This window comes from Amblyomma mixtum, chromosome 5 (genome assembly GCF_055824585.1).
Source record: "Amblyomma mixtum isolate Tamu chromosome 5, ASM5582458v1, whole genome shotgun sequence".
Lineage (NCBI taxonomy): Eukaryota > Metazoa > Arthropoda > Arachnida > Ixodida > Ixodidae > Amblyomma > Amblyomma mixtum.
Window position 1 is genome coordinate 152399698 of NC_143016.1, and position 27466 is coordinate 152427163.

Below are 27466 nucleotides of genomic sequence, written 5' to 3' on the forward strand. Positions count from 1 at the left end.
TGGCCCAATTGGTATCCCGGGACTGGGAGGTATAAGTCAAACCGATGTAGAGCACGTGCTTCCTTGGTTTGCACTTAATACAACAGATGTGAACAAAGCAAAAAAAAAATCTTATATTTCCACAATCTACATAAAGTCGTAGTAAATTCCATACGAATTTGAATACATCACACTTCATAGGAGTTGCCCGTGTCTGCCAGTTTAACCAGTAGACAGCGCAAAATACTTAGCATGAGCAGAACTGCTAGGCAGCACAGAAGGTGCGAATGCTGCGAGAAGAAAGATCAGGTAAAAGCAGCAGTCGTGCATAGCGCGTTCTTGTCTCCATCTTCTCGTTGACTACACCTACCTCTGACACTTGGAATGACTTTCGACAACACTCTATCCATATCGCGGAAATAGCGAGACGTTTTGACCGGCTAGTGCGTAGCTATAGTCTCTTATCTAGCCATTGATGCACATATACAAAAAAAATGGTTTATGGTTCATGAAATGTTTTGTGAAACCCTAAAGCTAGTCAGTACTAACATACAATCTTGTTGTATCTGGTTTCACATCCTCTAACAAATTAAACGTAGTAAGTAGTATCCTAAGAAGAATTGCCTACCCCTCACGCATGGAACACAATTTCATAGTCATAAAATATCACATAGCACGAATCGCTTTATGTTATTCATAAAGAAGCAGTCTTTACTTGGAACTTTATGTCAGCCTTCCCTTTCAGATATTTTCGAATGTAAGAACATCCGATGACAGCGATTACGCCACATATAAAAAAATTATTCCTCGTGTGTGCACTAATTGCGGCTTTGAGAAGTTGAAAATAAATAATACACTCACATTTTTTTGATAAATTTAGAAATTCATACGGTCATTTGTGCAGTCAGCTCAGAGAAACCACGTGGCTGAGCTGTGCTGTTTAATCTAGAACAAGCTTTTCATCCGCGTTTCATCTGCATAAAGTGCACTCTGTCGGTTTGTTATGTATGTATAACGTTGAGAGAAAATCTTGTAGAAAAGTCTCACTCATTCATGGCATGCACGTCTTCTGTTTCATAGTTAATGGTCTCGTTTATTGTTATGAATGCTTAGTACTTCAGTTCGGGTTATTCCGTGCAGCAGCTCTGCACTTGTGCTAAGATGCTGTACCACGCAGCCATGCTCATAAGCATTAATAATTAAAATGGATATCTTGTATATTCACTTTACAACGAACTATTATTATTATTAGTATCACTATTACATTCCTTGCAGCCAAAACAGTGTCTTTGGGATGTCTTATACACCGACAATATTCAAGTAGTTTAACTATGGTTATGAAGAAAAAATTTGTAAATGGTGCTCAAAGCTAACACGCACTGCCTACTTCGTCGGCTGCTTTGTGGGGGCTTTTAGTGGAATAATCACCTCACATTCTAGAGGTGCTAGTTCTGACCCCCGGAGCAGCCAAGTATCCACTTTTTTTTTTTTTTTAAAGGGTACAAGATTGAAGATTTCTCCGGGTCTAGTGCTCGGGTTCTCTGGGGTGAAATGCATGGGAAGAGGATTTTAGATCAGAGCACTGCGTTGACTAATCAGTGATTCTTTCCGCAGTCAAACAACCTACTATTCATTCTCTTTGTCTCGTAAGGGAAAAACCCACTTGTGGCTTGAGGAAGGATTTGAAATTACCGCGCTTATTTTTATTCTCAGCTCCATAGCGCTCATTGCGGCAGCCGTGCAAACTAAAGCAGTCATCCTGTTTTTCTCGCCTTGATATGAAAGCAAGCACCTGCTTGTTTTCAAGGGCTGATCCGCGCATATAATCCGTGCACACCGTCAGAGCGCTTGTCCTGACGGCTAGCCAGCGCATTGCTCGCGCGATAACCCCATCAGGAGACTGGAGTCAAGCAAGCAGTACAGTTGCTGGGACAATGCTGACCATACTTGTGCCTGTGTTTCTTCTGTTGGTACTTTACGTGTGAGTATTTTCAGGCTTTTAACGGCGTCGATGTTGAGAAACTCGCAAGGAGGCGAAGTAAAATATGTTCATGTTTTTCAACCTAAACGAACTCGCTGCAGAATGAGCGTACCACATTGCAGTTCTCGCAATGGTGAATAATTATTTAAAAAGCATAATAATGTACGCAGCCCGAAATACAATTAACCTCCTCATCATAACAACCGCTGGGCGTGAGGTGTGCAAGACACATATTATTATGGATGTTTGATAAAGGAATAGGTGTCGTGCTACACCTGTCACCTGATTTCTAGAAGCGTGAAAAGTCAAACCACCCCGAACACCCCCGGACGTAGCAACCGTCTCTCGATCATTTGTGACTATGCGATGTTCCACTGATGTGAAAGAGCACGAGTTTGCCAAAACGAACCTTTTTATTGTGAAATCCACTGCAGTGGAAGTAAGTCAACATTTCATGTACTGACTGGAATGGTAATAAAGAAAGACAAACTATAATCGATTATTTGAGTTGCCTTCTCTAGGTGTGGAAAAAATCCCCAGTGGCTGCTCTCATTTGCATGTTAATTAGTCATTGTCATCAGTTTATCTGCGTACACTGCAGGAAAAACGCATCTGCAACATCCTCTTATTCACCCTGTTATGTACCAGCTCCGGTCACCTTATCCCTCCAAAATTTTTGATCTCACCAGCCCCTGCCCCAGTCTCTGTTGCCTCATGCTACGTTTACCCTATCTTTTAATTCACTCGGCTACTTTGAAGGATCTTCCGCTAACCTCCCTCGACATTGCATGCGTCTTTGCCCATCCTCGTCTCATCATTTCATTTCGGAACAGAACACAGCGCATACAAGAATATTTTTTTTCGTTCGAAACTGCAAGGGCTTGACTAGGATATCATAACTGGTGTGTGCTCCTCTTTTTGTGCCTTCTGACTTTACCCAGACTATATTTTCCTTTCTCTGAATAGCTGCGCAGTCCTAACTTTAAGTGCAACACTTCTTGTCTGCCCTTTTCGTTAGTTTTTTTACTTTCTGCCCGATGTGTTGCTACGCTAATATAAAGCTGTTATACATTTTCAGCATCAGAAATAGTGCTAAACTGCTGTTGATCATCTGACACGATTTGCAAATTGTACTTCACCACATTCTTATTTCCCTAGTTTTCCACGGTCGTGGTCCGGATCTACCTGCCCTAAGCTCATGTATTCCCTTGCCACTCCTAATGCTTCGCTGTTATACAAAACTATCGTTCCTTTCCTAGACTTCTGAAAATAATTTAAATAATAAGAGATTTTTAAGGAAAGGAAATGACTCAATAACCATTTCTGTTCTCCCTGAGACTCCGAGAAATGAGACCGCGCCGTAAGGGAAGCGAGAAAGTGGGAGTGAAAGATAGAACGGAGTGCCGTAGTAGAATTATCCGGAATGCAGTTGAGGATGACAACATTTATTTATTTATTTGTTTGTTTATTTATTTATTTATTTATTTATATATTAATTTATTTAATTAACGAACTGCAGCCGACATGCACGCTACGGCAGGAGTGGGCAAGGAAAATGTACAAGACACACATCGCAATTCTGCAGTTGTATATGCACAAATGCGCACCTTTATACAAAAAATGCAATGTATAAAGGGAATTATAAATTACCAAGAACATTCAAATCAGCCACCTGGAACAAATCATGCGTCTAGGATAGCGGATGCAAACCTTCTGGATGGGCATGAACGAATGAAGCAAGATAATGTTCTCCAGTCTTTAATAAAGCGGGAAAGAATAACAATCTAGACATACTAGTAGGAACGTAGTGTGATACCAGGTATACTTCATACCGCCCTCTTTTTGATGACTCTGGCGCCAAGTTAATGTACATGCTATTTGAGAGCGTAATCGAAGAACTGACAATGCAATGTAAGAATTTTAATGATTCAATGTGGCGATATCAAAATAGTGGGCATAAAATCAAGGAAGGAAGTGCAGAAAAGTACAAAAAATCACGATCATAACGACTATATATTACTTTGGTTTTCTGCATGTTAATTTTTAGACCGACCGTTCTGCTCTGCCGGTCTAACTCATTGATCATGCTTTGCAGTTCAAGTCCTGAGTGACTTAGCAAGGCAACGTCATCAGCGAATCGCAAATTACTTAGGTATTCTCTTTTAACTCGTATCCCCAGCCGTTCCCATTGCATGCCACGGAATTAGTGCACCGCACGGGCTCGGGCCAACCCGCGGGCCGGGCCGGGACATGATCTGTTTTGCCGGGCCTGGGCCGGGCCCGGGCCTGAAGTTGCGGGCCCGGGCCGGGCTCGGGCTTAAAGCTGCGAACCCGAGCCGGGCTTGGGTCCGTACAGAAACGGCTGGTGTCCGACTATTCATTCACTTTTGCAGAGTTAAGTACACAACTGCGGCATTGGAGCAGCGACACGGATGAACTATGGGTTATAGTACGCGCTGAGAAAAAAAAAACTAAGCTTTACTCATTGACTTATTTATTTCCTTATTTCCTCGCCGCTGTGGCTTAGTGGTCAAGGTGCTTGATTACTGAGTTGGAGAACCAGGGTTTGCTGCTAGCCTCGGCGGCCGCATTTCCGTTTCGGCGGCAAGCATGACAGCCATGTACTTTGCAGTATCATTGCTCGTTGAAGAAACCCAGGTGGTCGAAATGATCCGGAGCCCTCTACTTCGGTGTCTCTCACAGCCTGACTCCCCTTGGGTGCGTAAGCTCCCAAAACAGCTTTTATTTTATCGCTATATTTCTCTCATGTGAGAAAATTCACAAACTAAAGCGCGTTTGGTTTTCTTTTTGATCAGCCGTCCGGAACGTCTCGTAAAGGAAATAGCCGCAAAAGCTCGCGAGAGTTTGTAAATCTCATCTCATAACCACATCTATCCCTCCTCGCTTCTTCAGCCTCGTTGTCATGACAAGTGTTTTGCCCTGTAAGTTATCACGTGGTTCGCGCGTTATCTTCCGCTCCACCAGTAAGAGAAAAATTCAACCGGTGAGATCGCGTTCACTAAAAAAATGTTATCCCACTGCTTGCTAGGCAGCTTTTATGTTTATACTTCCGGGCGGCAAAATATAACTGATTAAAATCATGTGGGAATGAAAATTAGTCTATTACGCGCGTATGCAGCTCTTTTTATTTGGCTCTCGGAACTTCCGAGTTCATCTCTGCGCACCTACACGAGATCACTGTCTAAAAGACGGGCCTGGCGAGCGCTATTCTTAATCACTTCCTTCTGGGTTAAAAAGAACCAACTTTCTGCAAGCCAAACTGTGGTTTCAGAACCTTTGTAGGCCAGTTTCTTATCGGTCTAGTAGCAGTCTACTTGCTCAGAGTGAGCAATATACCTCAAGCGTTACTGTGAAACGAGCCGGGCCGGGCCCGGGCTGGGCTTCACTCCGGGATTCACGGGCCGGGCCGGGCCCGCTAGAGCGATAACTTAGCGGGCCTGGGCCGGGCCCGGGCTTGAAGCCACGGGCCTGGGCCGCGCTCGGGCTTCATGTCTCGGGCCCGGGCCGGGATTGGGCCTCAGATTGAGGCCCGTGCAGTGCTCTACACGGAATACTTCCTGTAAACAGGCGGTGAATAGCATAAGAGAGAGCGCCTTACATTCCAACACAACGAATTCTTACACCGCCTACGGCGTGCACTCGTGGCAGTAAGAAACCGCACTGTATCATGACGAAGCATCGATGAATAATAGCACTATATTAACAGGCTTACTGATTCATTAAGGCAGCAAGCTTCTAGCAAACTGCACAACTCCAGTCATGCAGCGTGAAAGAGAGAAGTATAGAGAGCGGGAACGAGGTCGTAGTCAGACTGCAGCATCTCCCATTCAGCCTTCACGGCTTCCCACAGCTCGTCGCTCGCCACATTGTGGAGGTCGAGCCTCGAAAGATTTTTCTTCATGATCTCCCAAACATTCTCTATTATCTTAAGATCGGCTCCTTGCGGCGACCATGGCAGTTTCATTGTCCGCGTCAGGTGTGGATGGGTGAAATTCCCTGCTGCAGATAAAAGCAACCGTCCTTAAAGGGAACATCGAGAAAATTGGGAAAAAGAGTGTGATCAACAATGTCAATGTAAATGGCGGAACAATATCGGCCTGGAATCCGAACGATTAGTCCGCCCGTCCCATGCGATCACGCCCCTGACGTTTACGTTGCGGCGGCGGTTTTTCGTCACGTTCTGAGCATGGTAAGGATCATGCCTGCAAAAGCACAAACAGGAACGCATTAAATTCATGGCCACATTCTCGGTACCATTTAGCGATGAAACTCAGAGGGTTAATGCAGATGAAAGGAGCATTTCTCAAACAAACATCGAAAGGAACTAATAGAGCAGAACGTTGGGCCATTTGGTGTAGCGACATATTCAGGAAAACATTGCGCAGATTAACACAACACGGAAGTGTGAAACACGCCCACACATACGACACAAACTTGCAACTGTATTATTAGAAAAGATATGCTGCCGTAAGAATCAGAAACGGTGCAAGCGTACAATATCCTGTGCAAGACGTGTGGGAAAGACAGCGATCACATGGGGCCAGCCCAGGTAATTGGCATGCTCTCGGAGCCTACCGTTTAGACAGCGCGCTATCGTGCCTCTATACACAGAACCACAGCTCAGTGTAACCTTATACACCATACCAACAGTGCAGTGTGCAAACTGAGTTTGGTGTTTGGTGACACATTTTTTTCTTCCTTGCTTTTTTACCTTGGCACCTGCTGGTCATGGGGCTCAAGCGGGTCATTTTCAAGGGGACTGTAATAACAACATCAGCTCCTAACTTATTAGCCATCCCTTTGACTTTGTGCGATAGCTTGTGCATATATGGGAGGACTTGAAAAGGCCTTTTTTTCAGGAGGACTTGAAAAAGGTGTTTGTACGCTTGCGCCCTTTCTGCTTCTTAAGGCAATGTATTGTTTTTGAGAATACAGTTGCAAGTTTGCTCTCGTGTGTGTGTGTGTGTGTGTGTGTGTGTGTGTGTGTGTGTGTGTGTGTGTGTGTGTGTGTGTGTGTGTGTGTGTGTGTGTGTGTGTGTGTGTGTGTGTGTGTGTGTGTGTGTGTGTGTGTGTGTGTGTGTTTCTCCCTCCCGGCCTATGTTAATATACGAAAACTTTTCCTGAATATATTGAAACGAATGCGAATGCGAAATGCATTTTTAATGTGCATTAAAATTCTTAATTGCCTGCGACGGAAAGAAACGACGATATTGTGTCAAAATAAAGGCATTTTTGCATACAAGGAGAAATACGTTTTGTGTAGAAAAGAAGGGAAAGTACGAAATAAAAGAGAACAAACCTTTCGAAAGCTCGGCGGCATGCTCTTTGCTATCAAGTACAGTCAGTGCAGAAGGTTGACTTGTCTGTGAATGTCACGGTACCCCAGCCCGCTACAGTCCATTAAAGATGGTACTGCGCAAACTCCAGTCTCCCCGCCTAGTTGGCGGTCGCGAGCAGAGTTTCTTGGGCCACATTTCTGTTCTTAAGACCTGTGTCAGGCAGTCGCCGTCGCCCAAGCTCGTTACTTGTGTTCAAGCCAATTACGGGTTTTATACGGCTCGCCGTGATGAAAGGATTCCATGTGGCTGTAGCAACGATGGTCAGGTCCTGCTCTGTTATTTTCCGGCTTAAGATAATACCCGCGTCACCAATGAGGCCTTCATCGCGGTACGTCTGAATAACGCTATTAATTTCCGCCTGCCTGGTGCGATTTTTTTTAATATTTCTCCCTGCGATTTGTCTGCCAGCGACAATCCAATTACGCGGTGTCTCGTCCCTTGCGGTATGCGAGGAGATATTGCGCTTACCGCTGGGCAGCTACAAAAGAGCAGCAAGCCAGGGAAATTCCATATTTACACAATAAAATGGGCGTTACCATTTTTGGCGCGTGCGCAATGCATTTTACTTGAAGATCAAAGCTCGTCTATTTCGCCGCTCCGTGCAGTGATAAGGCAAGAACTACACGGTCGGTCAGGGTTCGCACGATACTTTTAAGAAAGCCAGCGGCTCTGCATGACTGGAAATATGCTTTCGCCCGTGAATAAATGGGCAAAGGAAAACGGCTACTCGTACCTTGCCACAAAAACTGGAGGTTTTTTTTACATCAGGAAGAAGGTGACTCAGCTATCGTAATGAGAAGCCCAGATGACCGGCGAATCTGCTTGTATAGCCTTCAAATGAAGAATATCATGACCACGATTACTTCATAACACGGCTCAACTTGGAGGAATGCCTTAAGATCCTTTTTTGATGGTAAAGCATAAATGGGTCACCTTGCAGTGACAGCTTTCCACATCAAACGTAGTCAGCTCACAAAAAGTATGCGTGTTTAACATAATTGTTAGGAAGGTTCAAGTTTTGGCCATTGTTATACTAAGAGATGTTTGGTTTACAGATGATGGTGCTGTAATAATAATAGCTGGTTATAATTAATTTTACCTCAAGCGCACTGAGAAAACAGGCGGAGGTGTTTTAAATTCAGTTGGTTATGTGCTTTCCAGTAACGTTATACCAGAGCTATAGAGCATAACATCTGATTTTAAAATGCTGGTCATTCAGCATGCAGCCTAAGTAATTTCTGTTGTTTATCGCCCACAGCACTGTTGTGTAGAGAATTTCTTCGAATGTTTACAAGGAGTGTTTGACTGTGTTTTCGGCTATTGGCACATCCTCATAAGCGGGCAGCATTAATAACAGCTTTCGAATAACATCTCCTATAAGGAAAGTATTCTTTAACGCACGAGCTAAAAATACGGTCAACACATATGCGAAGATCATCGTTACCATCCATACTCGATCCGTTCATTACAAATCTGGACCCCGGAACCCCACCAGCAGGAGTGGTAAACCACTCCATAAGTGACCATTTACCGATACACTATAGGATTTTTCAAAGAGCCTCGCTACAGTGCAGACAACCGTCTCTTTCCTCATTACGAAACATCGATCAAAGGATACTCGAAAGTTTTTGTCAGGAGAGAGCAACCGAGACGTCGTGGATTTTTACCAAACAAGTATTACTGAAAAGTGACACAAAGAGTTCCTAGAAAGAGTTAAAGCTATCGCCGACGAATGCTGTTCCTAACTATCCAAAACCATAACTCAAGATCCATGAAACCATGGACCACAAAAGTATAACTGAATACGATGCGTAAGAGAGAAAAACGACTTGGAAATTCATACGTACGTAGATCATAAGCGATGCGGAAAGCTCCAAAAAGCTCAGGATCAAACTTGTGCAAAGAACTCGCAAACCAAAGCGAAGCTACCTAAATGATCCGTCGTCGGGTGCAAAAGCTGCTAGGCCAGACGAAACTTGGAGGCAACTAGATGCGCTCATGAGCGGTACGCCATAAGAAGTACAAGTCGAAATAATAATAAACGGTAAGGTCTTCTGGGGATGGACAACCGCGAAGCATACTTCGCAAAACTTTTACTTTGATCGTGCTGCTGAGGCATAAGTGTTTCTATCTCTAAATTTGTTGCGTAGGCCAGTAGGGATAACGATGGGCTCCTGCCTGGACGTGTTAAATTTGCTCAGGATGACTTCATGCCCTTTCTTACGCACATTTCTAATCTCTGCCTGTCTAACAGACGCTTTATCAAAAATCTGAGAGTTGCTGATGATCGCATAATGTATAAAAACGAAGACAATAATAATTTCTCTAATTTTACACATATATCTGTGCTTCCATATTTTTTTAAAGAGATTGAAAAGATGATTTAATCAAGGACCATGAAATTCTGCAATAAATATCACATCTTCTCTGTAGCGCAATACGGGTTTCGCCGCCGACCACTCATAGACGCCTCCACCAAAAGGAAACAATATTGGACAACTTGATATCAAAATTACTTCGCAATATTTGTCCATTTCTTAAGGCATTCGACTGCCTTGAGCACAGAGTATTATGAACTAAGCTTAAACGCGGTGGAGCATTACACTTAATTCAAAAGCTGCTTAGGATCTCGCGTTTGACGTGCAGAATTAAACAAAATGAATCTAGTTTTATGCTGACTCATGCAGGAGTACCGCAGAGCAGCGTCTTGTGCCCGCTAATTAATAATATATGCTTGCAAATTGCAACGTTAACTATAAAATCGCATGCTTATTTCGTTATATATGCGGATGACACTAGCAGATTTTTCACCGGAACTACAGCCAAAGAACTGCCTTGTGCTAATAATACTACACTGAAAAATATTCGTGAATGGCGCTTAAACAACTCATTGGTAACAAATTCAGGAAGGACGAAAGCTATTGCATTTTGAACAATAAACATCGCACTACACACTACCCCAAGCCTGTCTATCCATAGCAGTTACACACCTTAGGTAATGTAAAAACCCTCCGAGTTTATTTTTAAGCAAACACTTAAAAATGAAAAGCACATTTCGGTTCATTATAATAAGGCTATCCAAAGGATGCGTTACAATAAAAAATTACGCCACCTCTAGCCTGGAAATATCAAATTGCTCATCCATGACTAAATCTGCTCTAGCAGTCTTACATGCGGTAATTTAGTATGGGACACCGCTACACAAGCCAACCTGAGTAAGATTAAGATCTTGTAATAAAAAGTTTTGCGTATCATTCATAACATGCCCTACAATCGGCGAAGTGCACGCTTCTTCCTTCAACTCAAAGGAATTCCCGCAAACAGCTTATACGAATATACTCAGATATATTAATACATGAAACTAAAAAGGCCCCTAGCAGATTAGTAGAGATCATTGCAACACTAACGGCAAATACGAAAATAAGACCGCTGCGATACATGCCAACACGCCGCGTTCCATCCAGCAGACCCTCTTATTGGGAGCAGAGATTAAAGCAATTCTTACCTGATATGTAGAACAACTTACACTTACTGAATCTTCATGCTGATTTACGAAGTGTGTTATTTCCATAGGTTGTAGTGCTGTATATCTCTGAATATCGACAATACTTTCTGAATATAGACAACTCTAACTCTGAATATAAACAGCTCTAAATATAAACAACGTTAACTCGGAGTATGAAAAATGCTGTCTTTTAGGTTCCTTTTGCAATTAACTTGCTTGCGTAGTTATTTCTGGAGCGACGTCGTTGCTGGCGCAATTATAACGAGAGCGTAGTTCGTAGGCTGCCTTTTCTGCTGGCTTTTCCGCCCCGCTCCAGCTATCATGTCACGTGCCGTATAAAACAATATTAATTTGAAAAATAGTCGCTCTGTAACTGTTAGAGATATTTTCTTCCACTATCAATCAATCAATAAATCATTTATTGAGACATGAACTTGTATGCTCAGTACATGCCACCGAGATGAGACAAAAGGAAGAAGCTGCTGGCATTCTTCCTGACGAGGCCTCACCCCGGGTCACACATCAAAGGCAGAAGGGTGGTTACATTCATTAAAACTCAACAAGCTCTTTAGTTCAATTTTTACAGTAGTTGAAAGTTAATAAAGCCACACGGGATTACAAAGAGAAAAGAAAAAGACCAGTAACACTACAGATTCGCAACACAATCGAATATATGACAGGAGTGAGGCTATCACTGTAAACACTACATATCACAAGTATTTGATGGGTCAGTAGTACGCGTAAAAAGCATCTTCATTTTCTTTTTGAAATGACAAGTGGTTTTACTAGTTACAGCTTCGTCAATTATGGAAGGATACACATTGCAAAGTGCGGAAATTTGGTTATCAATGTGCTGGGTGCCGTAATTTGTCCGGGCACGACTGGAAATGAAAGAAGTGACTCGCAGACTATATCGTATGTTTCTATTTACGTACTTGTTTCTGAAAGATGTGACGTCCTGCTTTATTTTATGATAAATATGAACAGCAACTGAAAGCTTATAGCACAATGGGAAAGGAGGAACATTGAAGGACTGTAATAAGCAGTCGCCCGAGGAAGGATTAGGAGAACATGCGCGCAGGGCTCTTTTTTGTAATGAAAATAATCTGGCTGTGTCAGTTTTGTTGCAAGTGCCCCAAATTAAATTGCAATACACCAGTTCAGAATGGACGAGGGCAAAATACAACTGCTTTTTAGCCTGTACGGGCAACAAGTACCTGATGCGATTTATCACACCAATAGATCGAGCTACACGCAAACGGACGTGATTAACATGGTCACCCCAGCCTAGATCACTACGAAAGAATACGCCCAGGAATTTACAAGACTTTACGGATTCAATCAATGTATTGTTGAACTGGAGTCGGATGGGATAATCTATAGGCTTATTTTTGGGACGGAAAATGATAAACTTTGTTTTCTTGACATTCAATTCCAATCTGTTGACTGCAAGCCACAACATAAGTTCATGTAGCCAGGAATTTGAACGACGCTCGAGTTCACGAAGATCTAAACCGGAAAAGAAAACATTCGAGTGATCTGCATACAGAGCAATGCTAGAATAAGATGAAATGTTTACTATATCATTGATGTATAGTGTGAAAAGAAGGGGCCCCAGTATGGATCCTTGAGGAACGCCAAATTTGTTTAATTCTGCATCGGATATGGCATCATTTAGTCGCGTGTACTGAGTGCGATTTGTCAAATAGCTTTGTAGTAACCTGTGAGGTGTTCCGCGGATACCATACGTGTATAACTTATGAAGTAATATGTCGTGCTTGATTGAGTCGAAGGCTTTGGAGAAGTCAAGGAAGACACCAACAGTGTAGAGCTTATGTTCAATATTATGGATCAGACTGTTTTTTATCTCGAGCAGTGCTGCCTGTGTGGCTTTTCCGGGCTGAAATCCATATTGCTCCTTGCAGATGATATTGTAAGAATGCAGGAATTTATATACCCTCGTGAAGATCACTCGCTCAGCAACTTTGGAGAACAAAGGCAGTATAGATATCGGACGGTAGTTATTGGGATCATTTTTGCTGCCTCCTTTAAATATTGCTGTAACACGGGCAGACTTCATTTTATCCGGGAACTCTCCTGTAAGAAGCATTTGATTACAAATATGCGCAAGAGGAAGGGCAATAATCTTAGCAGCAGCTTTTATTGCGAGTGCAGTAATGCCGTCTGGGCCAGGAGAGCATGTATTACGAAATGAGTTTATAATGGAGAGAATTTCATATTCAGAAGTGGGGGATAAAAATATTGAATGTTCACAAGCTGGGACCAAAAAGGAATCGACTGAATTTACAGCTGGAGGAAGATTATACGAAGTGCCATTTCCTACATTTAAAAAGTGGGCATTCAGCTTATTGGCGACAGAGACACCGCTATACATTACTCCATTGATTTGCATTTCCGAAGGAAGAGCATGTTGCTTCTTTCCAGTGAGTTTGTTGATGCTTTGGCACAGTGATCTAGTGTTTTGCATTGATGAAAACTTTAGACGATAAAAAAGCGACTTTGCCTTTTTTAAATCAAGGTTTAGTTTATTTCGAAACTTTTTAAACTCCTTAAAATCATCTTGCCTACGTGTGTCAAGAAATCGTGCAAATAACGCATTTTTTTGTTTAATACGCTTCAGAAGGTCACCAGAGATCCACTCCTTTCTTGCTCTCCTACATTTCCTGACTTCTACAACTGGAAAGGCTTTGTCGAACGCATCCAGTGTATTCTCAAGGAAGATGTTATACGCGGCAGATGGGTTTTCTGTTTTAAATACTTCATTTATGCCAGTTTCAGACAGAAGTAAACAAAATTTGTCAATGTTCTTTTGGTCATATGTTTTGCGTATAAAGACAGAAGTATTTGGTTCCTTGGCACATGAAAAAAGTGCAAAAAAGGGAAGGTGATCGCTTTTTCCCGAAGAGAAAACACCAGACTTCGTATTGCAGGGTGAAAAGTCTGTGAAACATACATCGAGTAAGGTTTCCGATTGACAATTTATTCGAGTGGGAGTATCAATGATGTTGTCACAGCCATAAGATAACATCATTTCCATCAATCTGATTTGTGTTGGATTAACGTTCATAATATCAATATTCAGGTCACCTAGTAATACAACATGCATTTTTTGTTGACTGGTAAATTCCAAAAAAGGTTCCACAAACTGGAAAAACATGTCCACATCACTGTGAGGGGGACGATACACCACCATTACAGCTATATTATAATACAGGATGGTAACAACTTCAAAATTGTCAGTCACCAGTGAATAGTTGTTCAGTATGTCAAAACGCAGGTGCCTCTTTATGAACAGGGATACTCCCCCTCCTCGTTTATTTACCCTGAACTGAGATACGTCTTCATACCCTGCCAGTGGGATAACATCCTCCTACTAAACCCCTACAACTCTACATCCTACATCCTAAACCCTGCATCCTACAACTAAACCCCTATTTCCCAATGCCTGCATGACTGCTGAAGTTTCGACTTAGAGGGATACTTTCTCGTAATCTATGAAGGCTTTATATAGGGGCTGGTTATACTGTGCGCATTTTTCTATAATTTGATATTGAGGATTTGGTGAACTCTCGAGTAGTATTTACGAAAACCTGCCTGGTTGTTTCGTTGATTAAATACTAATGTTTTGCTGCTTTATTTGCGCTTACCGTAGTAAATAACTTGTAAATAACGGACAGAAAGCTGATCGGAATCTACAGCCGGCCAAATCTCTACCTGGCGTGCGTGATGGCCGCGTTTTTCGTGCTCCTGCAGCTTATGGCAGAGCAAACTTGCGAAAATATCAAACACAGGATCACTAAGCCTGTGCTTAATATTGAGCTTTCTGCAAGTTTGCTTCATCCCAAAGCACAGGAGCACAGAAAAAGCAGCCGTCGCGCACTGTGGCGCATCGCTTTACGGGTGCCCCAGCAGAATTAAGAAGACTTCCAGGAATCTATTAATGTAGAGGATGGCCAATTCCGCATACACGAACATTAACCCCTCATTGTTATCCGAACAGATGCCACCCGTGAACGCTGGATCTCAGCACCGGAACCGAAGTGAAAATCGAACTGCTAGCCCATTTATTTTTATTCGAGCTGTTTGCCAATAGGCATAATGAAAAGGGTAAAGAAAGTTATAAAAAGGAGTGTAGACAAGCCTCGCTTTGAAAAGGCAGCCTACGAACCACGCTCTCGTTATAACTTCGCATGGAATTTGCACTTGGCCTAACTACGCAAATCAGCCATCATTTTTGTTTAAGCCAAAGCTGAGGCGCGCAAAAGCATAACCTTAATGTTTTAGTCATTTGCATGCCGGTGGGTGTCACGGCTCGTGCAATGAGATGTAATCGCTCTAACGCACGCTGTGCTATCCGCTGCCGCCGGCAACCGTTTCGCGTGATTGCACAGCCTTTCTAGCAAGTGCGTTCTGTCCTGCTACGTTTAGATTGGTAATGCTTGTCGTGAAACCTTGAAAAATGACGAATTTCTAACTCGTCTATTGATTAGTGAAACTATCTATGTATGTGCCAAATGCCCCGGCGCAAGACGAACGTAGCGTATTTTACGTCCCGTTATTTGTGTATCAAAACTTAACCCATCGTTTTGCGCCAAGATGCTTGACACAGAGACTGCCTTTTGATTTGCGCATTGTGAGACACCGTCAGTGCTGTATGATATCTCGCTTAATGGTAAAAATATTATATTTCGCAATAACAGAAACTTCCAATTGTTGCATTGCCTTATTTCAGCTGGCGCCGAAGAAAGCTCTCGCTGTTCAAAAGACTTGGGATTCCCGGCCCGGAGCCGAGTCTCATATGGGGAAACATCCAGGAAATTAAAGCAAAGGCAAGTTCAGTATAGCACAATTCATGTTACAATACGTTCTGCTCCGGTTAATGGCGGCTGATACATTTCAAAACCACCCAGATCCTACCCTGTGAGCGCGTACGCTACGGAGCGCACGCCGACCACGGCGGGCCTTGCTTTGAGGGAACAAAAAGAACGACACTGTGGCTGGCGCAAACAGGAATTTATTGCTACAATAACAGCAATGCCACCTGGTAACCAAATACACTAAGGAAACGAGGTCGTCCAAGCCTCCAGCAAGGCTATGAGCGAACGTTCGCCCATGCTATGGGAAAGGAGGAACTCCGAGGCCGGACGGGATGAACTGGCGGGAGAATGTTCCAACCACGAGGCCTCGCCCAGGTGGCGGAGCGCGGAGTACCGCACCGAACAGTCCGTATGCGTCCGGATACCGAGCCGAAGAAAGGGTCGTCTTCCCTTTCTCCCCGCGCGTACAGCAATCACGCCGTCCATGACGCTCGTGTCGCTGCGACGCCGTCATCCACCCTTGTTAGTTAAGGTAACGAACTATGGAAGACGCATCGCTGGGAAGCAAACCACAGAAAACGAGCGGAAAAGGTTCCCACAAAGCATTGTAGGGGCTCGAAATGTAAAATGCTCTTTTAATCAAATTAGAAAGTAAGAGAGCTTCAACGTGTCTACGAAACAAAAGTTCCATCTGTCATTACGTATGGTTTTATGCCCTGAGGCAATCAACATCGCTTTAAAAAAAATCTGTTGCATGAAGTATCTGCCCCTCATGAGCATCTTAACGAGCTTGTTCTCCTGCACCCATACCGGCTAAGAGAAATAAAAAATGCGATCTTGCCTACATAGTAATTTTGTAAAGCACTCAGTAAAATTTTACTTATTGTTTTATCTTCGTGTTGCACACAATATGTGGAACAAACTGATTACTCTTATTTCAAATTTTCGTGAATCTTTACTGGCGGCTTCATGCACTATACACATCATCATCTAGCGGTGAAGACGAGTTTTCGCGCAGTAATACTTTTTTTTTCTTCTGGGAGCCTGAAACCAAGCATTCCGTTTCTACGTGTCCTTAACACCACTGATGCTCGCCAGTGTCCGTCGATTCTGCGCCGTGCATTTCCTGTATGGTGCATTTATTCCTCTTGATTTTAACTACATCATAAACTAATGTTTGTTTATTGTCGCTCTTCTCACTTTTCACATTACAAGTAGTTTCTTTTCATTTCAGCCGCTTCGCATGCTGTGTTCTGCCGCTCAAATGCCTTCACTGTTGGCCGTAAGGCTTTTTAAACCTATGTGTAGGCATTATACGTCACTTTATAAAAGCTCTATAACGCTCTTCGCAGTAAAAAAGATCACATGTTTTGTTTCAAAAAACATTCTAGCATCCTGGAGCGCTGACATACTCCTCCACAAGGCACTCCCATTTTTGCGAGCTCACCCAGTCAAACCAGCCTTGCTTTCAGCTGCTTCCTAAGCAGCTTGATTCCTAAGCAGCCGAACGCAAATGCTTTTGCGCCCCCACGCCGATTCAGTCTACCTCCTTATGACGACTAACACCTTCCAAAAGGCATGTCCCGTAAAAAAAATTGGAACTGCTCTTCTACGAAAGCTCGACAGAAAAAAGATTCAATTTTCCGCTAGGTATCTCACGCTTCAATTCTGTTTCACAATCTCACAAACGATAGTCCAAGGAAGGCTAAGGCCATTTGCACTGCAATTCGGTGATTTTCGTGGCCAACGTGTTACAGCTGGTGGACAACTTAAGTGAGGCAACAGTGGAAGAGCTATCTCAACGTTAAGGTCGGTGCAACCTGAACGGCAGTGCGACATGATCCTTAAATCCGTGGTAGGCTTGTTTACACTCCTTCTTATAACTTTTCTTACCTTTTCCATCATGCCCAATGGCAAACATCTTGAATAAAAAAAAAGTATGACTGACAACTGCAGTTCGTGTTTGACAAGTGAATTTCTTTAGACGCAGGTATTATAACCGCGAGAAATTTTCAACTTTAATAGAGAAATGGCACCAAAAGATTGCTGCGCTGAGCAAACTGCCTGTTTCCTTGAGTATTCAAGCTGCCTTTACGAATTTTTTTTTTCAGATACAGCAGCATGTGAGCTCTAGTAACTGAAAAAACAATGAACTGTAATTAGCTCCTAAAATTTGCGTCCCGCGAGCCAATCGGCTGAAATGCCGGCAAGTACATTGGAACGAGCATATTTAGTTTACTGGCTTCGACACCAGGCGACTGGGTAGCCAGGTAGTTCTACAATAACTTTATTCCTGAACACACGAATTCCATAAACATTTGCTGTAGACTTTACATTCCCATGTCCTGACAAAGAAAGGCAGGTGTCTCCATATGCTTTGAAGGTTTTTTTTAAAAATATCTTCATGCGATATTTCTTTCGAATGAGATATCATAGGAGCAAATCGTCGGCACTGGTGTTCCCTCCTTTCTCGTCGTGTGTGTCACGTTATTTTCCTAGACTGGACCACCTCATCCAGCTGGGCGCTATTTAAACGTTTTCTAGTTTTCCAGCCGTCCATTTTCTGTATGGTAAAAACCTGCTAGAATTTTTTATTCTCCTAACACTTTCTTTTAGGAGCCACCGCAGGCAGAAAGTGAAATTTTCTAATCATGTAGTCCCGGATGCTACCAGGAGCTTTGAAGTCACTCTTAACAAATTTCAGCTGCCGCACAGGCCCTTTTTAAGTCTTCGTGCTTCTAGCAGCCAGAATTTTCATTATCGCGTAGTCCATAATAACATTTCTGGTGTCTAGTTTGGTAGACGTACAACCATATTCTTCTTATCGCCTATAAGTGGTTCGGCTCCTGCTAATCCTGTTCTAGAAGTCCCCAAAAACTAAGCACAGAAAAAATTGTCGCAAATAACATGTCCCGCTCCGCAATACCCGCACTAATACAATTTGTTCTTAGTGTGAACCTTGTGGTCTATGTTAAGCTGGACAAATACAGGTAGCGGTAAAGCAAAAACAAATAACTGCTTTAAAAAAATATGGCCGCTTTGTAGAGCTACTTTTTTGCAGCTAGCAACATATATCCAGTTTTCAGTTATCTCCAGCTACATTACGCCATCGTTTCCTCCACGGCAGCTGTAGTTTGACTATTTACACCTGTCTAGATAGAATACAAGCTGCTTTTCTCTGCAACTGGTCGGCACACGCGTCAGGAAACTTGCCTTTTTTTTCCACAACTGCGCAAATGTTTCGGGGCGTTAATCGTCTTCCTCACGCAGGGTGCAGCGGCTGCCTTTTCTGACTGGACCAAGGTGTACGGTGACATAGTAGGGTGAGTATAATCAGCACAGCACCAAAAGCACAAGGCTTTGCGGACGTGTGCTGTGAACACTTGCGCTTTTTGGAGCATGCGTCGGCTCCGGCGGCGTCCTCTACACTCTCCCGCGCCGCGCTGCAGATGCTCTGCCGCCGCTCTGAAATTGCAATCAGAAGCTAGTGGAGTGGAACGTCACAACAAAACACTATGCTATCAAGCTGAAGGGCCAGTCTACTTTCATCCGCTGTGCACTGTCGTCGTGTAGGTTCACCATCGTCATGTAGATGCATCATCATCGTGATTCATATCAGAGGGCATGTTAGAGAGCATGTCTTTGAATGGCTTTCTTGGCTGAGGAAATTAATTTCATAAACTGTTAGTAACCGTAACTGCCTGGCGCTGTGTGGAATTGGGCTGCATTTTATTACGTGAAATCCGAAAAGAGCAGAGAACAGCCGAATGTGCCGCCCTGCAGTCATATTGAACGGAAGTCCGATATGTACGAAAATCTCTTCCCGCTGACCTATGGCACCTTCCTAAATTCCGGAGGCCTCATATGCTTCTGCGTGTCGTATTGTGAGTTTGCTTGGTTCTCTTGCTGCTCATATTGTCCCTCTTTTTCCCTTTTCCTTTTTGATCCTCTTTTCTTTCCATCAGTTGGCACACCATTTTGATAACATCCCTTCCTTTTTAGTCCTTTGCTGTATGCTTCTCAATGCCGAGTTCTTGTTGGAATTTGCTTTTTTTAAGAGATGCTTGCCAAGCTAAGTACTATATTGCGGAGCATATAACCCTCAGTACGTCCCTATTGAGGCCGTCCCTGCAGGCCGCCTCGCGGCCGCTTACATAACTTTCTCATGGGGCACCAGACCTGATTCCTGCTTGCAGCTGCTAGGTGCGCAGCGTTTGCGTGAGACATATGCCCTGGAAACGATCGTAGTTGAGCATTTATGTTCACGAAGCAGTCAAAACACATGCTGCTTTATGCTTCGTCAGTGGGGCTGAAGACGATAAAAACCCATAAGAACTAAGAATTCTTTATGGTAACCTATAACGGCTTGTAGAGCGTAGATGAAGCTCAAGTATGCGGTAGACTATTTCCAACATTTTCTATCTTTCATCGTGACAGTACAAAGCAGCTCATGGTCGGTGGGCACAGTGCTTGTGTCCGTCTTGCAGATATATGCGTCTCTACTTCCAAGCATGCGTTGCCTCTTAAAGTCAGAAGTAGCGACAATGTGTCGAATTCTATATAGGGAAGCGCACCGCTCGACCGCTCTGTATAAGGGTTACGCAGGGAGTAGAGAGCGTTGCGCTATCCGCACACCTGCGGTCTCGCATAATCTCGCACGGAGCAATGGCGCCATCGTTCGGAGCGGCGCGGAACCCTTAATAACGGTGACGACACACTCTGCCCGCCAGGTGCCGCTTCGCACGGATAAATGTTTTGTCAAAACGAGGTCGTGCCTTGAAACGATGTCCAGTCTCTAGAATGTGGTACAGCGTTACTGCAAATATCACGTCTACACTCGACCACGAGAGACTTTTTAAGCATGAAATGCTTTTAGCTCTTGATGTCGGCGTTCGAGGGTAACTTTGGCTCCGGCACAGTCGGAGAACCGAAGAGTGGAAGGACGCGAACCTAAACGCATTTTGGCGAAACTTCTAGTCACCCCCTGAAGTCTGCTTCCTGTGATGTCAATGGAACAGCGCATGTGCCAACAACAGCCTCTGAAGCCAGCGCACGTCGAGGAGCAGCTTACACTCTTTCCTACAGCCCACGCGACGCACAAGCTTTCCTCGCACATGTCTACCAAGCGACAGCTCCGTATGTGTTGCATAATCTGCGCACCCGCGGCCACCTCACCTCGAGCAGAGGCACGGGCCCTGAGACATCGTATCTCGTGCGGAGCCATGGCAGGATCCTTCAAGAGGCGAAGAACCCATCGCAAACACTGAGGGCCGCAGAAGGTCGTGGTCTTCTACGTTTAGAAGAACTTTTTGTTGGGCTAGATGGTGCATGTTGTAAGAAAAAGAACAGTAGCGCAATAAAGACGAACACAAGAGAGGACCACACATGACTAGCGCTAAACTTCATCTAACTTTATTCACTAACAGCGCAGCAAATATAAGGAAAAACCAGGATACGTGCCGACAGATATCAGTTTCCACACCACACTATCTACTGAACCGTTCAAGATACGCCATCTCCGATTTGTAGAGGTTCACTGACGTATCGCTAACACACGATACACCTCTCTTCCTTATATGATATGCTTCCAATAGTTCCCTCGCCCTTGTGCCTTTGCTTTTACCTAAAATCTTTATCTCATGAAACCGTGGTTGGCACTTTCTGCAGTACTTGCATCTTGCCTGTGGCAGATGTTCTGCCGCTCGAGGGCATTCATAACACTCACTTCTACGTTGCACCCTGCCACCCGAGCGACGGTGAGGACGGATTGTTGCGTTTGGCCGATACGAGACTGACTTCAAGCGACGCTCGATCTCTGTAATGTGCTACGCCAAAACTGCAAAGCGTTTCACGGTTGTGTCTACTCTCGACCACGAGAAACGGGTTATCTTTTTATTAGCATCGTTTTGGCTCGTAAAACCTGCACCAATGTAAATCCTGCAGCGATGACGTAAAGGTAGAGCATCCGCCTCACGCGGAAGGCGGATGCCAGTAGCCAGTAGCGCACAGCAATGGGACATCCCTTCAGTAATGAAAGAGGAAGTACAGAAAGCCTTAGGATCAATGCAAAGAGAGGAAGTAGCTGGCGAGTGTCAGATAACAGCAGATCTATTGAAAGATGGTGTGAAGATTGGGCTACAAAAACTAGCCACGCTGTATATGAAATGACTTAAGGCCTCGCACGTACCAGAAGCTAACATCATATTAATTCGTAAGAAACGCGACGTCCAGGACATGAAAAATTATAGACCGATCAGCTTGCTGTCTATTGCCGAGAGCCAGGACAACCTTACACTTTAATCAACCGCATGAACAGGCAGGCTATTGAAAAGGATACCCGACAATCGACAACATTCACAATATCAGTCATGCAGCTGATAGATAAATGCGCAGAATATAAGCAACCCCTATATATAGCCTTCATTGATTACGAGAAAGCATTTGACTGAAGGGAAACCTCAGCTGTCATGCAGGTATTCCGGAATCAGGTTGTAGAAGAACCTTATGTAAAAATACTGGACGATATCGATAACGTCTGCACAACTAACAAAGTCCGTTGTAAAGTTAGCAATAAAATTTCAATATGAAAGAGTATTCGGCATGAAGGCACGATCACGCCAATGGTTTTCACCACCTTTTCACAAGAGGTATCAAGAGGCTTAGATTGGGAACACTTCGGAGAAGTTTTAAAGAATACCTTAGGAATCTGCGATTTGATGATGACATACAATTGCTAAGTCACTAAGGGGATGAATTAGGAAGCATGATCAATGACTTAGGCAGAGCAGAGCGGCTGAGCACAACAGAATGCCAAGAGAATAGCAGTTTAAAATTAGCAGCGTGGCTCTGGAAGTCGTTAAGGAATACGTCTAATTTGGGCTGGTAGGGGCCACAAAACCGCATCATGAGAGGGAAATAACCAGAAGAATAACAATGGGATGGAGAGCATTTGGCCAGTTCTCTCGTATCATGAATGGCAGTCTACCAATATCGCTCGAGAGAAAAGTATAAAGAGGTGTATCTTACCGGCAATTAACTATGGGGCTGAAACGTGCAGGCTAACCAAAAAGAAAACCAACTTAAATCGAATACAACGCAGCGAGCTAGGGAAAGGGAAATGAGAGGTGTAAGTTTAAGGGGCAAGAAGAGGGCAGTGGGCCTGCGAACAAACCCGGGTTAATGACATGCTAGATGACAAGCATGACAAGCATGACATTGTCAAATCAAGCAATTGTCAAGCATGTCAAATCAAGCAATTGGGCTTGGGCATGGCATGTGTTAAGTCAAGATAACCGATGGTCGTTAAGGGTAACGGAGTGGATATTAAGAGAACGGAAGCGTAGCAGGGGACAGCAGAAAGTTATGTGGGCGGATGCGATTAAGAATTGTGCGGGGATAGGGCGGCCGCAGCTGGCACAGGACAGGGTTTTTTTGGATAGACATGGGAGAGGCGATCTTCCTGTGGTGGACGTAGTGAGGCTGATTACTGGCTTGTGTACACTTCATATGGTTATGGGCCTGTGAGGTATGTAAGCTACAACGGGTACATCTACTCGTTGCCCTTATTGTGCACGATTAAGAAATACTTGGCCTCGCTTTTAGATCCCAATTTCCACTTATGTCTTATTGTTTGCCATAAAGCCCCGGTTTCGGCAGCCATGGGATTAGCATGCACATAGACGTCGCGGTCTCAAATTATTACCGGTTTTTACGACGCAGCTAGCGTAAGTCATGGTAATGAATATGAGGAGTGCCGCCAAAGAAGAACAGGGGAATGCGCCGACAAAATGTGAGACTGAAAACGGCGCCGCGTGCAAGTTTCGTGTTTCTCGGCCGAAGCGAGTGAGGAATGGTTTCTTTTCCGAAGTCTGTTCGAAACAGGAGACGACGACAGGACGGCTCGGGTGGACCGGCGCTGTGCGTTTTTGTTTAATCCTTCTTGCTAGCTAGCCAGAGCGGCTTACAGCGAACAAAGTATTTTAAATTGTGTTTATCTCTTCTCATTGTAATATCTTCTAGTTAGCCACGGAGGCTAACAGCGAAGCGTGTGTTTGATATTGTGCACTCTTCTTATGCGTTGTGATATATTACGCCTGAAAGACAGCGGGAAAGTCATGTATTTGCTAAACAGAAAGGTTTGGCTGCATAATAGTCTATTGGCTGAGGATGTAGTTTTGGCGCGAATGCAATCAGATGGGTGCGCGCAAAGGAGAGCGCCCGAGGTTGGGTGTGTGGGAGCCGGACAGATCGGTCGTGTGAGGCCGATGGTGGGCCCGGGGCCATGCATGGAGTTGGAGACGTGGCCGGATGGGTTGGCCATGTGGTAGCAGGTGGTGGTTGTCGGGAGTCGTGGAAGTTTGGGCGTTTATTTTTAATTAAAGCGGAGGGGCCGAAATCTTCCGGGATGTATAAACCTATTTTGTAAATACGGCAATAAATAACTTCGTGATGAACTCCCCAGTCGCGAAGAACGTCCCCAGGATCACTCATAAGACCCGCCTTCTACCACTTCCCGTCAGCATCAAGTCAACAACAACATCGACTTCGACGCGAGAGGAAAAAATTCGTGACTCCGGTCTTTTCAGTTATACTCATTTAAACAAAAAGCCTTCCATAGGCCGAATGAAGTGGCATTCATGTGATTTGTACGGCATGTGTGCACAAATTGTTAATAAAAAGCTATGAATAAACTTCGACCAACCCTCACGTTTAATGTCTTCTTAGGCAATGAAGAGGGTGAATTCAATTCCATTTTTTATTTGTTTTCTGGAATACTAGTCGGTCTCTAGGGTTAAAAGTTGCAGTCACCAACTTGACGTGACCATAGAGCCGTTTAGAAAGCTGCAGAAGATGTTCGTTCTAGAGTAGGGTTACAAAATGAATTTCAACACGATGCAGAAAAAATGAGCCAAGAATAGACACCTGCTTCAAGATTTTTCGTAACGATCTATAGCCTTCTTTTTTAAAGTCAAAAAAAGCTTTCTTAACTTCTGCGAGCCGAGAAAGTATATCTGTTTGCGTTTATTTATGAACACGGGTTTATTGATTTATTGATTGTTTTATGATTTATTGATTGAAGGTGTAGCACTAAGTACGAAAGTAGAGGACAAACCAGGGCCCGGAAGTTCCCGTTCAAGATATAGTAGTTATAGGTAGCAACAATGCCATCGAACAAAGGAAACTAACGGTCATGTCTAAACAATACGTGCCGCTCTCTTGCGTAGGGTTTCTTTAGACTATTTTTGCCGTTGTTGCAAGCAAGTATTGAAAACACAATATTAGAAGCAAAACAGGGTAATAAATAAAATGTCTCTGCCTGTGTCCTTCTTCTTCTTGTCCCGTTCGTTGCGCTGTAGTCACGGAATATAAAGGCACCTGAGCGTAAGCTAAGATTCAAAATGGCAGACAGGGATTCCTTGCGTCCACAAAATATCGAAGCAGCCTAAGAAGAATTCACTAGGCTCCTATGTCGAGATTATATTTTCAGCCACCTCAAAACTGCCAGAAATACATAAAAAGCTTGCTGTTAAAAAAAGAGATCCGCAGTATGCACTCACAAGGAAAAAAGAATTTTGTTGTCTCCAGTGGAGGTGGAGGCCACCGAGTGCCTCTGTCAAGCGGCATATAATACATCGCCCAAACTGGCAGACTTAGCAAAGACAGACTACGAGGGCGCGATCGCGAAGTGGATCGATGTAATGAAGGGCACATGGCAAAGCACTGTTGTGCGTTCAGGTTTCAGCCTAAATATGTACGTCGCAGCACCTTATATTTCCGAGTGACCGCAGAACGAGCAGTCTTTCACTCCTCGTTTGGGTGAGCGTTCCATACGTTGCGTTCTTGATAAGGAACTGAAGTCGATAAGGTGGCCTCAAAATTGTCGTGTTTTATTATCATAGCAGTAAACGCAACTTCAGTAGTGATGGCCTTGAATTTCTCCAAAGCCTTCATGCCATTACCCACTCAATACAGGGAAAGCTCTAAAATAATTATGAAACGTTTCCAAATTCTGGTTTAAATAAAAAAAACAGTACATTACGCTCAGTTTCACGATAAGAAAAGGTGCGAACTGCGTGCTTATGATGAACAGCAGCCGTAGTATTTTCGGCCTTTTATTAGCCCTTCAATTATCATCTGAATATTTCCTTTTGGAATCAGACCCCTGAAGTGAAATGAAAGCGCAAATGATAGTTTACTGTCGCAAACTGCTAATCACGAGGCACTGAAACAATGCAGATTCTACAACGGAGCGGTGCCTTTCCTGTTGGTCAAGGACTTGGAGCTGTTGAAGAAAGTGTTAGTCGAAGACTGGCACGTATTTGCAGACAGAGGGGTTCGTACCTTGTCACTTTACAATATTCATTAATTTAGAATATTATCTCTCTTTATGAGCTGCTGCGATTTCGAGGATAAAAGAAGCGATTTACGCCCAATGTATTTACTCGAAACCTCCAATATGAAGTAGATTCCAAAGGCGGCTGAGTTACCCATTAGCATCCACATCAGCGCCTTCATGTGGCTACAAATCAAAGCTGTAAAACTGTCCCAGAAACTTTGCAGTTCAAGCAAAAATCTTTCTGAACCAGGGTCGAAGCCGCGATCACCGTCTCTCCGCGCTAATCGCTCTATCAACTAAGCTAACCAGAACAGCAAGTAGGTAGCTAGCTTTTCACTGTAGCCGTAAAGCTCCGCAAATGTCAATATAAGTACTTCGGTCAGGTTAAAGTATTTGGCCCGAAAGGATGACAATTCTTGTGCCGTTAATATCACTTGCGTGAATGATCTCGAGAATATGGTGAGGGCACAACACTCAAACTGTCTTTATCAAGGAGACCTCGCGTCGCAAATGGACACATATGAGGACTGCTACAACCATGATCTGGATTTTTTTAATGATTTCTTAGCAGCCCGCAAAACCGCTTGACACTGCTGCACATGAATGCTCATAGTATTCGAAATCATCACGGCAAATTAAGTAATCTATTTCTTTGGTTATCATGGTGTTCTACAGTTCTCTGTAGCTTGGCTTTTATTGGAAGAGTCTGAGCCCCACCTTGAACAATACAGGACTAATGCCTGAGTTTTGATTGAGGAAGTTTTGTGGTTTTCGGCGTACTGCAGACAGAAAAGCGTGAGGTAATATCTTGATTTCCAATGGTCAGAAATAATATAGAATGTCTTATTGTACAGTTAGATGCAGGCGAGACTATAGTAGTCCATACGCCACCAGCAGGGGTCAAGTTACAATTTTTTCAACGGCTCGAATGCGTTGTTCTTTTCTTGAGTAGCTCAGTGCGTCCCTTTTCAATCACGGGTGAGGAGAATGTTATTGTACTCTCAGAACATACAGGCAAGTCGAATGAAAAAGAAATTTTTTCGCCCGTGTGAATATTTTTACAGAATCGACCGCTATGACGGTAAAACTTACCACGCTAGTAGATATATGCCTCAGCAATATATACCCCACGTCTATATATCTGGTTTATAATGAATAGATGTAAGCGATCACCTACCATTGTTAGTTTAACCCCATTTACGCGTTTTAGAAATAAAGTAAGAGAAATAAACGAGTCAAGAATTATAAAAAAAGCTCACGCTCTGGAAATATTTTGTTCCCTTATCAGTGACTCTGACTGGTGACCTGTATTGAACCAACAAGTCTCAAAGAAGGCATATGATGCGTTTTCGATGAACTTATGTGGTGTTACGATCAGGCTTGCTTATTAAAGACGAACAGATTGCGCAGGGATGTATCAGTAGAGCTATTTTTAAAATTTTAAATAGAAAGAAAAAAGTTGTATCA

At 43.6% G+C, this 27466-nt stretch overlaps 1 protein-coding gene across 2 annotated transcripts in view; it reads left to right on the forward strand.

Annotated features, from left to right (window-relative positions):
* The first annotated feature begins 1781 nt into the window (after window positions 1-1781).
* LOC149344170 (cytochrome P450 3A9-like) overlaps window positions 1782-27466 on the forward strand; it is a 76541-nt gene continuing 50856 nt past the window's right edge. For both annotated transcript variants that reach the window (XM_089546190.1, XM_089546191.1), the window contains exons 1-4: window positions 1782-1960; window positions 15579-15675; window positions 18934-18986; window positions 25900-25996. In XM_089546190.1, the coding sequence (XP_089402316.1) occupies window positions 1914-1960; window positions 15579-15675; window positions 18934-18986; window positions 25900-25996 (294 nt within the window). In that variant the 5' untranslated portion in view covers window positions 1782-1913. The remainder of the gene's footprint in view (window positions 1961-15578; window positions 15676-18933; window positions 18987-25899; window positions 25997-27466) is intronic.